Here is a 14,778-nt window from a genome sequence, read left to right on the forward strand (position 1 = left end):
ATCTCACCAAAGTCTCCTAAAGTAACCATTGCAATACGAGTCAAAATGTTGTATTTCATGTAAATCATATGTCTGATTATTATCAATATGCGACAATACATCCAAGATCGGCTGTGTAATCTCAGAAATCTACATGGCTTGTTGCAAAGTGTCCTTGGATGCCCATACCGTTGAATGGAACCGTGATATTAGCGTTGCCACTGTATCCTGACGCGTAGTATCGACACCTGACAGCACCGAAACAAGTTTTTCAGCCCATCGTGATACATCTTCATCACACATTCCCTTGTCTCGTCTATATCGAAGTGCTCCAATCAAACCACCTTGAGCTGTTTCTACAACCGTAAATTTGAGATCTACTAGATCATCACTGGCAGACCATAAAAGAGATGACTTGAGAGCTGCAGATGAAGGCAGTTGTAACAGTTCGGCCTCCGAGATATCCAGTCCAGCTAATTCCCTCCGTCGAATGTATTGGAAGCGAACAGGCGGTCCTTGACATGGGAGACCACCAACTTGACGTGCTACGAGCGGTGCCGGACAGTGTCGAGCATGGGCGTGAATATGTTGTAACCGGTGAATCAATTTCAACACCAAATCATGAAAGGTGGTACCAGTCTGCGGGAAGTGGATTTTCAATGGCAAGGTATTGGTATATGGTCCAATCTCATCTATATCCTTGGTTCGTAGATCCTGAGTTATACCCACTACATACTTTTCCATGCCAGCAATGTGCTATTCAAACGCGACGTGTCATCAGTATCGACATTCAGCATAAAGAAACATCATCCGATTCAACAAAATCACTGCAAAGTACCTTGAGGAGTATTGAGAATGCAGCTAGACAGACAGCGTCAGGATGAGCAACATCATCACATGAGTCCTCATCATCGTCGTCAGCACTCGAATCACTATCTACATTGTCTTGTTGCAGCTTTCGTAATCTATCAGCACTCGAGATCTTGCGGCGTCTAACTACATAATCGAATATCGACAGTGCAATTTCTCCACTAAATTGCACTGGAACAGTGCCAAATAGCCCGTCCAGATCTAAAAGTATTCCAAGTTCATCCTTGCTGTTATTCACGAGGCTAGATTTGCTAGCAGCTGCTATAGACGACGTGCTTCCAAGATTGGCTGTCGAACCAAGGCGTCGTTGAGTTCCATCGACCGATACCACTGGCACCTCTACATCTACCATAGGTGGTTTCAATACATTATTCAGTCTCATTCTCATGTCATCGGCAGACTCGAGATTGTCTTGACTCTTTCTCAATTCATCCTTCGATTGTTCTAATTGCCTCTTGATTTTTGCAAGTTGTCGTTCCAAATCAAACTTGATTTTCGTTTCTCCTTCTAAACATTCTTTGATACGATTTCGCACATAATCAGCTAGTGCCAGGACTTTACGTTTCTCTTTTGTCAAGAGGTTTAATGGGTTTAGGTTTCCTTCGGTGATGCAAGCAAAGTCGAGAATGGATATGTTCTTGGTACGCAGCTTATCTCGTGTTTCTTCCATGAGACCATGTTTGACTGTTAAAGCATTCACATCGTCTTGAGCTCCCGCATCGCCCAAGACAGTTCGGATAAGAGCCGTCCAAGCTGTCTGAGACATTCGTACAGGTGTACCTGCTATAGCAGCTGGAATAGTAACAGATACAGTATTTACACTCTCCGCTTCATCCATGGCAACTCGTTGTTCCTTCAGCTTGTTGTATTCGATTTCGAGTTGCCCCTTTCGAGTCACCATGATATTTCGTTGCTTCGAGAAGGAGGTAACTTGTTGACCTAATCGGTTGATTTCTGCTTCCAGCTTCTTCTTCTCGTGAGCGTTTACATGTTCCTGGATGGTTTCAGACACTTGGTGTTTACAAAAGGCAATGCCACGACGGATTGCATCGGGATTGGCTCTATGGTTTAGAGCTAGCCCGACATAGTCTCTGGCTTGGTTTGATTCTGGCTGATAGTCGTCATTTTTCAGAGGTAGAGACACTAGTTGTTGATGAACCTCGTCGTCTAATAATCCTTCTCGTAGCCATGCCTGACACATTCTCAATACCTTCATAAGATCTCGAACTATCAAAGATAATCCCATATCATCACATAGAGCTTGTGATATCATCATCAGCAATACATCCGAGACTGTATCCTCGAGCTTGATGTTGCGTATAAGATAGATTCGGAAGGGATACTTTTTAAAGTTGACTTTTTGAGAAATGTCAAGACAAAATCGACTAACACCAATGACATTCTTTTCAGATACAAACACCTCCTCCACAACGGGCACAGTAGTCACATTCGGCGGTATGATACCCTCAACATCAGCATCAATAATTTTTTCATTTTGAAATAACTCTGATGCGAGGATTTTATGATCTAATAGTAGCCGGGCGACGCAGGTCTTGAGAGTTCCTACTTCGGCGATCATGGGCATTTTATGACATTGGGTGATATTCCCTGGCTGATCGACCGACATTAGATTGAAGATCTCGGATTGAAGAGGAGTTAAAGGGTACACGACAGGTTTTCGTTCCTTGCGAATCGGCGATTTAGGAGCAGGGACAGGCTGCGATATCGGAACTGGAGACTGGACTTGATCCTGACGTTTCGGTTGTTCATGCTCGTCAGCATTGTTGTTGTCGTGATGCTGGTAGCTCCCTCGTTGAGAGATGATTCTGGGCGACGAAGACGTGTGTTCTACAGCCGATGCAGCCGTCATCCAAGATACATGGCCTCTGGTTCCATCATCATAGTCATTTTCTTCGTTATCGTGTTCATCACTACCATTTGACGGTGAGAAGGCCGGCCGTGAGTTCGAGACCTTCTTCTTTTGGTTGCCTGCATTGCTAATTGTCGATCTTCTTGATTGCAAATCTGATAAAGAGATGGTCGGCACCAGTGAAACTCGTTGTGATGTCGTGATGTGATTACCAGAAATGAAGACGTCCGTGTTGGATGCATGTTGAGAAGGGATACTGGCTATAGAGCTATACCTAGATATATCCGATAATGAAGCGAGACTCGCTTTGGAGCTTAATCGTGAATCCCGTAGCGACGTCGTTGACCCATAATGTTCTCCAACATTTTTGGGACGCTTCACTTCCTGGCGATGAGGTATAGTCGGTACGAGACTTGGAAGCTGGGGGAGAGCGTGGCCCGACATCGAGAGGCCGATCAGTCTCTGGATCTACTCGAATCTACGGAACTGCTTCTCAGATCTACTTCGGCGTGTTTTTACCAACTACTACTTAATCTCGCTACACGAAGGTTCGCTTGAATGAACAAAACACCATAGAATACTTCTAATAATCACTGTTATTAAGCGGCTACAATGATCTTTATACGTATATTACACACTACTACACGTGTTGAAGAACTAGATCAAAGGCCTCTACAACACCCGAACCAGTTTTTGAAGATACCGGAATAAAATCCAGACCAGTGTCTTTTGCTTCTGATGCTTTTATAACTACAGCATCGCCTTCGTCTACCTAAATGTCCACGTTGTAGAATTGTATCAGCTTCCAAGAAATGCATTAATCAAGGTTGGACTTAAGAGCTTGCCTTGGTTCCAACAAGAAGTATGAAAGCATCAGGAACAGCTCTATTGAAGACATAAAATGAGAACCTTCTTACGATACAAAAACAGCAAGAGTCTTACCCTCGTATTTCTGGCAACCAAATCTCCTTTGCTTGCTTGAAGGAGCTTAGGCTTGTCATGTCAAAGCATATTAGCACTGCCTGGATTTTCGATTGTTCTGTCAGAATTTACGTTCAACAAGAATGTAGAAACAGCACACTGCATACTCGTGAATCGACATAGAATTGTTCCATTAAAGCCTTGTATCTTGCGTGGCCAGCACACACCCAAATATTGAGAGTCCTCTGTTTACTAAAAATTCAAATTTAGAATCCAGCATTCCACAATGCTATGATGTTTCATTACTTTTCGAGGTTTGAGGTCTTGACAGTTAGATCAGCTCCAAATGAAGTCTGATATTCAGGGGAGAAAGTACTGCCAACGAGCCTAGCGGTAGTTAGATCAGCTCAGTCATGCAGGAATCCGATGATTCGGAATCCATTGGAGGCATAGAGGTTTTTGGATCAAGCACCGTCAAACAAGTTGAAAACCAAATCTCACCTGGTGACGAGAGACGTCTTCCCAGATCCAGCTGCTCCAATAACAATCACCTTAGTTCCAGCTTCCACGACCATCTCGAACGCTCAAAACTAGGAAATATCGGGTTTTCGCAAAACACACAGGAAGATGTCAGGAAGAAACCTCGACGCACCCGAAACACGTGTTGGACGTGATAAATTAATTATTATATGCACGATTATTTTGATACAAGAATCCATTTCTCTCTCGTAGACTCGTAGATCAGATTACTTAATATTCCTCCTCTTCGTCGCCCATACTGTCATCGGACCTATTCTCAGAATGATGGTAATCTGGATCATCGTTCACATCATCCTCTTCTTCATCTTCTCCTGTAATAAGCCTTTGAACACGTTCCAATCCCAAGTTTGCAGGCTCGTATTCGGAATTGATGCTAGACGGCAGGCTTGTCAGAAAATAACGATGTAACAAAGTTGAGAGCGCACTTACTGCTGTGCTTCCGTGAACAAGTCATAAGCCTTGTTCAAAGACAAATCTTCACCTCCTGGTGGCATAGGTGGGAGAGTCTGTCGTTTGGAAAGGTATAGTTGTGCTACTCGGCATAGCAGAGCTTCCTTTGGATATGCGTCCATGTGTTCTTCGAGTCTATTAAGCAAAGAAGTCCAATGTTTAGAATGAGGTGATGCAGGCATAAAGTCTTTCAGTCTTACACAGCAATCGCTCCTTGAAAATCTTGTTCCTTTTCCAATACTTCAGACAAGTTGAGGACAGCTTCCGTGCACTAGCATATTAAGATTCGTGCAAGTTTTCATATTGGATTTCATGTTTTGCAAAGAAACGTCAGATACTACCTTAGCATCCAATGATATTGCTCTCTTGAAAGCTCTCTTGGCCTTTTGGAGAATGAGCAGTCAGATACTGCTAAAATGTCATGATGCTACAGAGACTCGGACATACCATCTCACGCTTCTCGCGATCCTCATCGTCCATCTTCGTCTTTCCAAACAAAACCATGGCTTGTGGGTTGTCTGGATGTGCCTTGACAAGGCTCAATGCTGTTTGTGTAGCTTCAATTCCCTGGCCAAGAGCCAATTGACACTCAATGATTCCTGCGTAAAACCATGAGGCGTGGTAAGGATTCTTATGAATGGCTTCAAGGCTTGCTGAAAAATGTTTACCTCTCGAACAGAGCATCGAAGGAGCCAGTTCAAATGCCTTTCGGAATGACTTCAAGGCATCAAAGTAAGACGTTTTAACTTCTGGCTTATTCTGTGAGTTGTCTGCACTAGCTACTCGTTGAAGCAATATGCCTGGTGGAGTTACGTGTAAGTGATTGAAGTTTCCGACGACACTGCTGACTATACATACCTTTGAGATAATGTGCTTCAGCATACATGGGAGCCATTTCCACAGCCTTTACATCAGCAAATCAGATTCGGTTCCTTCCACAATATTAGAAAATGATACCCAAACTTACAGTGTTGACATAAAATAAGGCCTTCTCTTTATCACCCTTGAGTTCGGAATAATGTGCTAATACCAACCAGCATTCAGGTCGATCATCAGCGATACTAAACACTGTCTGTGCCAAATCGTTCACAGCAGTTGCTTTTCCTTGTTCTCTCAATAGTCCAGCATACTTGTCACAAGCTACGACATTGTCAGGATCTGAAGACCGTATACTCTCGAGCAAATATAACGCCTGTAAATCTTGTCCAGTTTCCATTTCACATTCAGCAATGTTGACACATAAGTCAACATTGTTTTTGAAGAATCTCTCCAATGTCTTGAAGCCTTCTTTTGCTTCTACAAAGTTTGAAAGCATTTAATTAGTTGAACATATGGCTGAGAACTCGGCTAGTCCCTTGATTACTTTTGTATTCCTGGCACCATCGATCTTGATGGGCAGTGACATAAAGTCTAGACCAATCTGACTGGCTTGATAACAGTTGCTCAACTTCCTCTCTGGGAACTTTAAGTCTCAGTAAGGCCAGAAATGGTTCTGTAGCTTGTGGATATTGCCTAATATGAGATGAAATCAGAAATTGTGTCCAAAAACGATGCGAAAAGGCTTACTTGATGATGGCCTTATGGCACACAATGGCAGAGCTAATCAATATAAAGTTAAAATCACAGTCCCATCCAACAAAGGACAGCAAGCACCTACCTGATCTCTCTCATCTGCTCATAGATATCAGCTAGAGCAGACCAAACCTGGGTTCGTCGACTTGTTTCTGGTATTGCCTCCAACTATCACATTGCTTTCAAAATGAGGGGCTGCGACCAAAGCAAGACTGTACAACACATACCAGACTCTTTGCCATCCTCAAATCTTGTGTTCTCATGCAACTCTGAGCATATTTTTCACGAACTTGATAATCCTTTTTCAGATACTCGGTACTCTTTTGGCCTATCGACCGTAGTCCACGTAGGACAGCCAGTGTACGATGATAATAAGTCTGCATGAATAAAGATTCGATTTCAGTATTCGAAATACTACTATGTAGCATGGCACTAACGACGGACCATGGCACGCCGATGTTCACCATTTTCTTGAAGGCAATTGGCGTAAAGGAAGAGGATTTCGAAATGGACGGGTGCATTTGATCTGTCATGTACTGGAAACTTTGATAAAATCAGTCCAACCTAATAACGAAAGATCATTTCAGTATATGGTCAACATTGCTCAATGGTGTGTTGTTACAGATCGAAGAGCTGAATCGACAAGTCCAGCATCAGCATAGCTCCTTGCATGCTGGAATTCCGTATCTAAATCGTACGCGAATGGGCACTTTTCATCGACCTTGAGCATCGTCGTCTGGGACAGTTGATATGAACTTGTTTGACAATCAAACGTGAAAGAGGACGAGAAACGTGAGTCTCAAGCGCGTCAAACAGAACAGGTTTTGATGACGAATGAAAGGAATCTATAGACTGCAATCATACACTAGGACTTGTTGGTTCTCTACAGCTGAATGACCTCCGCACCAAGCTCTCAACCATTTCACCAGACAGCTTGACTTCAATAAATAGTTATCGTGCTTTGCTCAATTCAGCTCGTGCCTTTAGCGCACCTAATAATGCATTATAAACCTTGTCTGCCGTCCAAATGGAGAAGGTCGTCAATGTCGGCATATTGGACACTCTGAGACATACAAGCTCGTTCGATACTAGGAGACCATTAAAATTGAGCTCCCTGGAGTTGATACAGTACTTTACAATCGTTGATAGCTCGAAGGGCAGCTCATCTCCTATTTCGATTTGAAAATACTCAAGTTGATCACCTCGATATTTAATAAAGTCTCGAAGAGCTCCAGCGCCATCTTGAGAGCTAGTAAGAGTCAGAGATTTGAGAGCCTCGACTTTTGCTAGCACAGGTGCTAAGGTTGTGTAGCAGGATCTCAAGTCCAAGGTCTCAATCGTACCTTAGTTTCCAGTTAGGAAGTTCTTGATATCACTATAATAAACACCAAACGGTCTAAAGGTCTTCAAACCTCGAATACCCTATAGGAACTCTATGTAATCGTCGACGTTCTCCTAGTAAATCTCGTCCAACGAATCAAACTCTATTGTTGAGCACTGATTCAGAGAGACGTTTTCGAGGCTCATATCTCTGAGGGTGGTGCTGCTATCTTCTCTGAGTGCTGTCAATACGTGGGGGATAATACGAGGTGAAGCTCGTCAAGTGCAGCTTTCCAAGTAGTTGCGAGATGCTCGTCTCGAAGCAGACAGGTACACCAACCACTGCCAGTTCTTTTATATTCGGCGCATAGTCTGGGATTGATTCCAACGCTGCTTCCTGCCACGCCAGCATGTCCAAGTCCTTGTCAACGGTAACGTCCCCATTGAGATTATGTAACGACATTGGGAGCTCACTCCATTGAAGATATTGAGAGGGTATGGCATCAACGTGGAGCCTGAGATTGACCAAATTAACGAATGGAGCGAGCCCTTTACATAAAATCAGCTGTGGTACCTTAATAGCGAGGTTGACGACGGATTCGAGGATTTGTTTCATGGACAGAAGAGGAACGAAGCGTACAAGGGGGATATTCAAGGAATGAATGCAGGTAGGGTGACATACATACCTCGACAATACAGACAATTCTACCCCGCGAACGATTTGGCTTGGGAAGCTAGAACTATTGTTCGAGTTTTTTGAGAACGAGAGAGCTCGTCACAAGACCTTCAACATTGACGCGACATCTATATGCTAGAGCATGCGAATTGATCGAAAGTCGAAAGATGAAAGATGCGAGCAAATAGACTCAGTTTAAGAACGGCAACACGCTGCTGGCTGCCTCAACCCTGAGATTCTTAATTTCGCGATACAGAGATAGAACAGGCAAAAGCGACAACAAGCTGCATCGTATCAGATCCGTAGGATCAATTGGACTAGATCAGCATGGCCGAACTACACTGCTGTTTGTGTGAAAAGGTCTTAAGTGCCGAGGACGGAAATGCCCTCTCGCTAGGAGACAACCATTACCACGTACAGTGTTTTCAATGCTCCAATTGTAGCAACGTCATCGATTTCGAAACTCAGCCGGTCTTGATCTCTTCAAACAACAAGGTAAAACATGATACATTTTGAAAGTTGATGGCGGCAATCACAACGACAAGCCATTACGTTAAACACGACTCAATCTAACTTGGATTTCTCCTCATATAGCCTCTATGTATCAACTGCTCCTATACGTGTTTTGAGTGTGGCCAACCAATTTTGGAGGAAGCAATCACCACGGGTTCTCATACCTTTCATGTCAATTGCTTCAAGTGTTCAGTGGTAGTTTGCATGAAGAATTTAAAATTTTGTCTCCGAAATAATCGCTGAATGAAATGCTCACTCTCTTAGTGTGGATCCTTCATTGAGGATTTGACGTTTGCTACTATTGACGATGTATTGACGATGTGTTTTCGCATCTTGTCATTGCCATTTCTCTAACTCTTACCGCTATCTAGAAAATACATTGCATGCCATGCACATCAAAGAGACCGTCCCAGATTGTGCCATCGATACTGGAACCACCAAGAGCTTCAACAGGTTTGACACTACAGAAAAATTGCTGAAAGCTATCAAATCCAACCAATGACACTTTCATCATAATAGCCGCTGCCCAACAACGTGACATTGAACCTCGTGTTTCAACCGTTCCTAGTGAAGCTGCTGTTTCATTTTCTGGATCCATTCCCGAGATCTTGGAAGAAGAAAACAAACATTTACAAACCAGATTATTATCCGCCGAAAGCAGTCTGCAACGAATCAAGAATATGAGTCGGAAAGCCATGGATGAATTCACCAACCTGAAAAAGGATTTAGCGGACGAAGTTGCACGAAGGCAGCAAGCCGAACTCACAACAGCAGAACTGAAATTAGAATTATCCGAGATATTTAAGGCGAACGCTAGGCTTGTCAAGGTGGACGAGACGTTAGAGGGGCTGAATCAAGATGTTACTATTGCTTTGACTCAAAAGACGGTCTTGGAGGGACAAATGAGGCAGATGACGATGCAAAAGGAGGCTTTGCAACGTGATATCAACGAAGTCGTCCATCGCCGGGATATGAGTATCTCAGAAGCGTGAGCTTTAATCTTTGTTTCACGTTGGATGTGTCTTACACCATGTTGTATCTTTCCTAGTCCAATGATGGCATCAGAACTGTCGAAAGATAGTGGCCTAAACACTGAGCTGGATTCCATAAAGTCTCGCTTCCGCGCTGAAGTAGCAGAAATACAGAAAGAACGAGACACTTTACGATCTGAAGTCTCTGAACTACGAAATGCTCGTGATGGTCTGAAAGCTGAAGTAGACAAACTGCAGTCAGAAAAGGCACAGCTACTCAAGACCACTGAAAACCTATCGGACAATCTGACACGCCAAGCAACCGTCATTGTACATAATACCAACGCACCTACCACATCTCGATTAGTTGACGACTTTACAGTGGAAGAACTACCCACACAGTCTCCTCGTGAAGAACGAGTATATCCCGATATAGATGCTCTAGTAGAATCCATTAGTAACGATGCTCTAGCTTCCATGCCAATAGGCACGAGAGCAGCAGCGACGGGAGTTGCCAATACAGCTGTCTCAGCGTCAATGGAAAGCTTGGGCTCCTCCTCACACACAGTCTCGACAAGAAAAAAGTCATTACCACAAATCCCATCGAATCCAGCATTGAGTAGTGCTGCTGCTGGTTATGACTTGACGAAACCACCCGTACATATCGAATCTTCTTCCTTGCAACCCGAGCCATCGATGCGTGGACAAGGAGCACTTGGAAATGCCAGTGGTGCAACTCTGACACCATCGCCATCATCAGCCACACAATCCGCATCTCCTACAGCCTTCAAAATGGGAAATTGGAAGGCTCATTTTGTCAAGGCTACTAAACTGAATCTCACTCCAACACCTACAAAAGCACTACCCGAATCGCCGATTTCAACTTCCGCCGATGCTACTTCTAACGGTACACCTACTGTTAATACCGTCATGCTTGGGTCTATGTGGAAGTACAAGAAAAGTCCTGGTGGAAAATCAGGTAAAATGGATTCCGAGTATGGTTATGTGACTATGAACTTACATCTTGTTTTGGCTCGATTTGTAGTTGAAGAAATTGGTGCCCTTGATCATCGACCGACAGAAAAGAGCAAACATAAGCTAATCGCTCACACATACGTACGACAAAATAAGTGTGATGTGTGTTTAGAAAAGCTATGGGGCAAGGAGATGCGTTGTGAAGGTAACGAAAACTCCTTTCATTTTAAGTTACGATTTATTTTTTTATATTTCGTCATCAATCCCCTCAAATTTTAGTTTGTGGGTATCACTCACACAGTAAATGCTCTGCGGTGGCTCCGGCTACTTGTGCTGGCACATCCCAGAAATCAAGTTTGAATCATCTTGCAGGTATGTTTAGACTTTTGATGACAAAAAAATCTCAAGCCGTGAACACCTAATTGACATCACAATGCCTTTCTAAGACACACCCACTACTCAACTCTTTGGAACCGACTTGAGCAAAGTATACAGCCAAGAAGGCCACAACATTCCAAAGTTTGTCCGACAGTGTATCAGCCATGTCGAGGAATTCGGACTTGATTTCGAAGGAATATATCGCAAGTCAGGACCATTGACTCAAGTCAACAAGCTCATTGCGGTCGCCAACAAGGGAGAGGATTTGATACTCAATGATGCTGAAAACCCAGTTGATATTATGGCCGTGACTTCAGCATTGAAGCAGTTCTTTAGAGAGTTACCTGAATCGTTACTCCCGAGTGATTTGTATGCCGAGTTTGTTGAGATGTCAAGTAAGTACCAAAGTTGACCTGCAGTTTCCTTCGAAAGTTCTTTCATGTGATATATCTGCTTTGCTTTTGTCTTATGCTGACGCTCTATTCAACGTTCAGAAACTTTTGATGATGAGAAGCGTATGAATGAGGCCATCTCCCTGCTACAACGACTGCCGCATGCTCATCAAGCTGTTTGCCAGCTCTTGTTTCCTCATCTTCACAAGTACGTTTCAACTCATGTGAAAGAAAAACTGAAACGCGATTTTCTAAATACATTCTCATATAATTAGGATTTCCCAATACAAGGAAGCCAATCTGATGACGCCTACGAATCTTGGAGTAGTGTTTGGTCCAACCTTGATGAAGAGCCCCACAGACAAGGCAGGAGCATCGACAACGTTTGATATGGCAGATTCATCAAACAAGTGCAATGTTGTCGAATTCCTTGTTATGAACTCTCCCATGCTCTTTGTTAACACCGATCTAGCACAAGATCGGCGAGAAAGTGCTCCAAGCGAGCTTGTGAGCTCCATAGCACCTGAGAGTGTACCCCAATCTTTCAAGACGTTTTTGTTATCACCGTCTCCTTGAGAGCACAATACAACTTAAATAGAAGTTTCATGAAATCTGGTATTCACGTGTTTGGGTTCTTGAACAAACGTGTGAATTTCAGGTGGCGATTGTCATCAAAGTCACTTTACATTAGAATAAATCGCGAGATGGAGTTGTTCTCGACCTTCTTTAAACCACTTTTCGTTTCTGTTTGTTTGAAGTGTGAGTCAAAAATCTTTACCAAACCCAACGAGTACATTCCACAACGAACCCGAACGTGACGGACAAAGCTTGTCTAAAAGTGCGAATACCGCATATATAACAGGCATTAGACACTACAAAGCTGGTAAATTCCATCTCTTCTAGTAGCAGCCATCGCTCATTGCTAGAACATTCTAAAAGCTGTAAAGTTAACGCTTCAAACCAACGACAACATCAACATCATCGCCCGCCATGGCCGGAAAAGATTACTATGCTATACTAAGTATGAAGATTAATCATTTCTTTCTTTCCTTTGAACAACCTCTCCTATGAAACATTCGCAAACACAAAACCACATCAAACTTCATTCCAACTAAAACTCGCTTCACCTCTTTTTAGACGTCCCAAGAACCGCTGAAGACGAAGTCATCAAAAAAGCCTATCATAAAGCAGCACTACAATATCACCCCGATCGAAACCCAGGTGCCAGAAAGGAAGAATCCGATCGCAAATTCAAGGAAGTCTCGGAAGCCTATGAAGTACTATCCGATAAAAACAAACGACAGATATATGACACATACGGTGAAGATGGCCTCAAAGGTGCTCCAAACGGTGCTGCATCTGGTCCAAGTGCTGCCGGTGGATTCCCACAATTCAGACCTTCTGCTGGTGGTCCATCACCATTTGGTCAAGCGGGATTTGGATTTCCGCCGTCTGGAGGAGCGTTCTACACGAGTACTAGTATGCCTCCTGGTGGTGGTGGTGGGTTCAGAGGGTTTACACCTTCCGCTCCTGAAGATATATTCACACAGGCAAGTTTGATGATTTTGAGCCAGTGAGTAGCAAATTACATTTCCAAGGTCCTAATCAAATATTCGCTTCTATCCTCTAGTTCTTTGGAGGACGAGACCCATTCCATACATTCGGAGGCACTGGTGGAGCTCAGTCATTCGGTCCCAATGATATGGATACAGACTTTATGCCTGGTGGGTTTGGTATGCCTGGTGGAATGGGTGGTCCTCCCAAACGACCTGGTATGCATGGAATGCCCGGGAACATCCCACCACGACCAGCACCAGTCCAAAAAGTCGTACAACGAAAACTACCACTCTCACTCGAAGACTTGTATAACGGTACCGTCAAGAGACTTAAAGTAACTAGGAAGGCTGGAGGTACTGAGACTGAAAAGATATTGGCTGTTACCGTCAAGCCTGGATGGAAGACGGGTACCAAAGTCAAATTCCCTGGTGAAGGAGATGAGTTGCCTTCTGGAGGTGCACAGGATATTGAGGTATGTTGTGTTGTCGGACTGGTTGAAATAATTGGAATACGTCGCAGTTTCAATGGTTGGAACACCTGATGTATTTTCATGCACCCCACTGTCTTCCTTTTTTTTCTCGCAGTCATCATCACTTCGTGTCTCACTCACTCTACTCTCCTTATATACCCCATAGTTCCAAGTCGAAGAAAAACCACACGACCGCTTCAAACGTGACAATGACAATCTCCGAGCCTCACTTGAAATCGAAATATGGTACGTTTTCACACCGCTCATTTAATCGTTATGGCGACCGATATTGGCGAAGATTCAGCTCCAGCAAAAACGAGGAGTTGGTGTCCATCTATTTGTTTTGGCATACACAACTAACGCAAATTTTACTCATAGGGAGTCCTTGAGTGGCTTGAACCGGACAATCCAGAGTTTGGATGGACGACCAATTACAATCTCTCATCCAGGTGTCATCATCCCCGGTCAAGAAATCAAAGTAATTGGTGAAGGCATGCCAATAAGTCGACAACCTGGTAAGAAAGGTGACTTGCTGGTCACATGCAGAGTCAACTTCCCAAAGCAATTGACTACCGAACAGAAACGAGATATAAGGAGAGTGTTTGGGAAGAATACAGAAAATCTATAAAATGTATATAGGCAGGAAACGGAAGAAAGCCAAGCGTAACACAGTATAGCATTAGCATTGATTGAATCAAAAAGGGGGATAAGGAGGGAAGAGAAAAGAAGCAGCTTAAGGGCCTCATTGGGACTTTTGTTTGTGGATTATTGTATATAGGGTGTTAGCTTGCTTTGCTCTTTTCATATGTCCCTTTGATAAATTTCTCTACAATTAGAACAAGATATTACATGCATCATATGCCTTGTGTGTGTTTGGCGTTTTGCTTTGAGGAGTGTTTGCGTATGTGCTTTGTGATCGAGTCTCGTAAACGTAGAAGTACTTCGGGTGAAGGATGTATGCAACAAAAAACTCGTTGGCTTGTAAAATTAGTATCGGAAGAGAGACTGGAACCACACCCCCTTTAGTCGACCATGATTTGTAGTAGCATGTTAAAGGGATCTTTCCAGACCAGCCGCCTATCACTTGCTTGGGGGGAGCGAGCCTATCTCCTTGTAGAGTCGTTGAATTGGGGTACCACAGTGCAACGGGAATCACCCGAAAGCTTCTACAGACCCAAGATATTTCTCTCAACATTACATTGCCCGATTTGCAACTTCAAAGAGTACACTGTGGTAACTTAACCTTTGTCGCAACGTCCATAAAGTATGGTTACGTATAAGCACCGTCTCATCCTGATGCTAACTGCCTTGTCTTTCCGCTTGCA

General features: G+C 43.5%; 5 protein-coding genes across 5 annotated transcripts; 2 read left to right on the top strand and 3 right to left on the bottom strand.

The window, feature by feature from the left end:
• Window positions 1-129: 129 nt before the first annotated feature.
• SmJEL517_g00227 (uncharacterized protein) lies at window positions 130-3,163 on the bottom strand (the record flags this gene model as incomplete). The annotated part of the gene is made up of 2 exons (XM_031166157.1): window positions 130-735; window positions 818-3,163. 2 exons carry the CDS (start codon window positions 3,161-3,163, stop codon window positions 130-132), a joined length of 2,952 nt encoding a protein of 983 aa, XP_031027912.1.
• Window positions 3,164-3,552: 389 nt separating this feature from the next.
• On the bottom strand, window positions 3,553-4,215 carry SmJEL517_g00228 (uncharacterized protein; the record flags this gene model as incomplete). Its single annotated transcript, XM_031166158.1, has 5 exons — window positions 3,553-3,604; window positions 3,662-3,741; window positions 3,808-3,892; window positions 3,947-4,027; window positions 4,142-4,215. The coding sequence occupies 5 exons, from the start codon at window positions 4,213-4,215 to the stop codon at window positions 3,553-3,555; spliced, it is 372 nt and encodes a 123-aa protein (XP_031027917.1).
• A 175-nt stretch (window positions 4,216-4,390) lies between these two features.
• SmJEL517_g00229 (uncharacterized protein) lies at window positions 4,391-6,932 on the bottom strand (the record flags this gene model as incomplete). The annotated part of the gene is made up of 14 exons (XM_031166159.1): window positions 4,391-4,553; window positions 4,610-4,765; window positions 4,831-4,901; window positions 4,972-5,013; window positions 5,078-5,229; window positions 5,299-5,430; window positions 5,489-5,534; window positions 5,598-5,926; window positions 5,994-6,142; window positions 6,197-6,229; window positions 6,288-6,370; window positions 6,430-6,579; window positions 6,647-6,766; window positions 6,825-6,932. The coding sequence occupies 14 exons, from the start codon at window positions 6,930-6,932 to the stop codon at window positions 4,391-4,393; spliced, it is 1,734 nt and encodes a 577-aa protein (XP_031027916.1).
• Window positions 6,933-8,525: 1,593 nt separating this feature from the next.
• SmJEL517_g00230 (uncharacterized protein) lies at window positions 8,526-12,003 on the top strand (the record flags this gene model as incomplete). The annotated part of the gene is made up of 9 exons (XM_031166160.1): window positions 8,526-8,693; window positions 8,976-9,020; window positions 9,083-9,164; window positions 9,231-9,699; window positions 9,760-10,862; window positions 10,937-11,029; window positions 11,104-11,430; window positions 11,530-11,635; window positions 11,703-12,003. The coding sequence occupies 9 exons, from the start codon at window positions 8,526-8,528 to the stop codon at window positions 12,001-12,003; spliced, it is 2,694 nt and encodes an 897-aa protein (XP_031027701.1).
• A 414-nt stretch (window positions 12,004-12,417) lies between these two features.
• SmJEL517_g00231 (uncharacterized protein) lies at window positions 12,418-14,081 on the top strand (the record flags this gene model as incomplete). The annotated part of the gene is made up of 6 exons (XM_031166161.1): window positions 12,418-12,448; window positions 12,565-12,927; window positions 12,978-13,000; window positions 13,058-13,456; window positions 13,620-13,699; window positions 13,832-14,081. 6 exons carry the CDS (start codon window positions 12,418-12,420, stop codon window positions 14,079-14,081), a joined length of 1,146 nt encoding a protein of 381 aa, XP_031027702.1.
• Window positions 14,082-14,778: the final 697 nt, after the last annotated feature.

Source organism: Synchytrium microbalum, assembly GCF_006535985.1.
Source record: "Synchytrium microbalum strain JEL517 chromosome Unknown SmJEL517_scf0001, whole genome shotgun sequence".
Lineage (NCBI taxonomy): Eukaryota > Fungi > Chytridiomycota > Chytridiomycetes > Synchytriales > Synchytriaceae > Synchytrium > Synchytrium microbalum.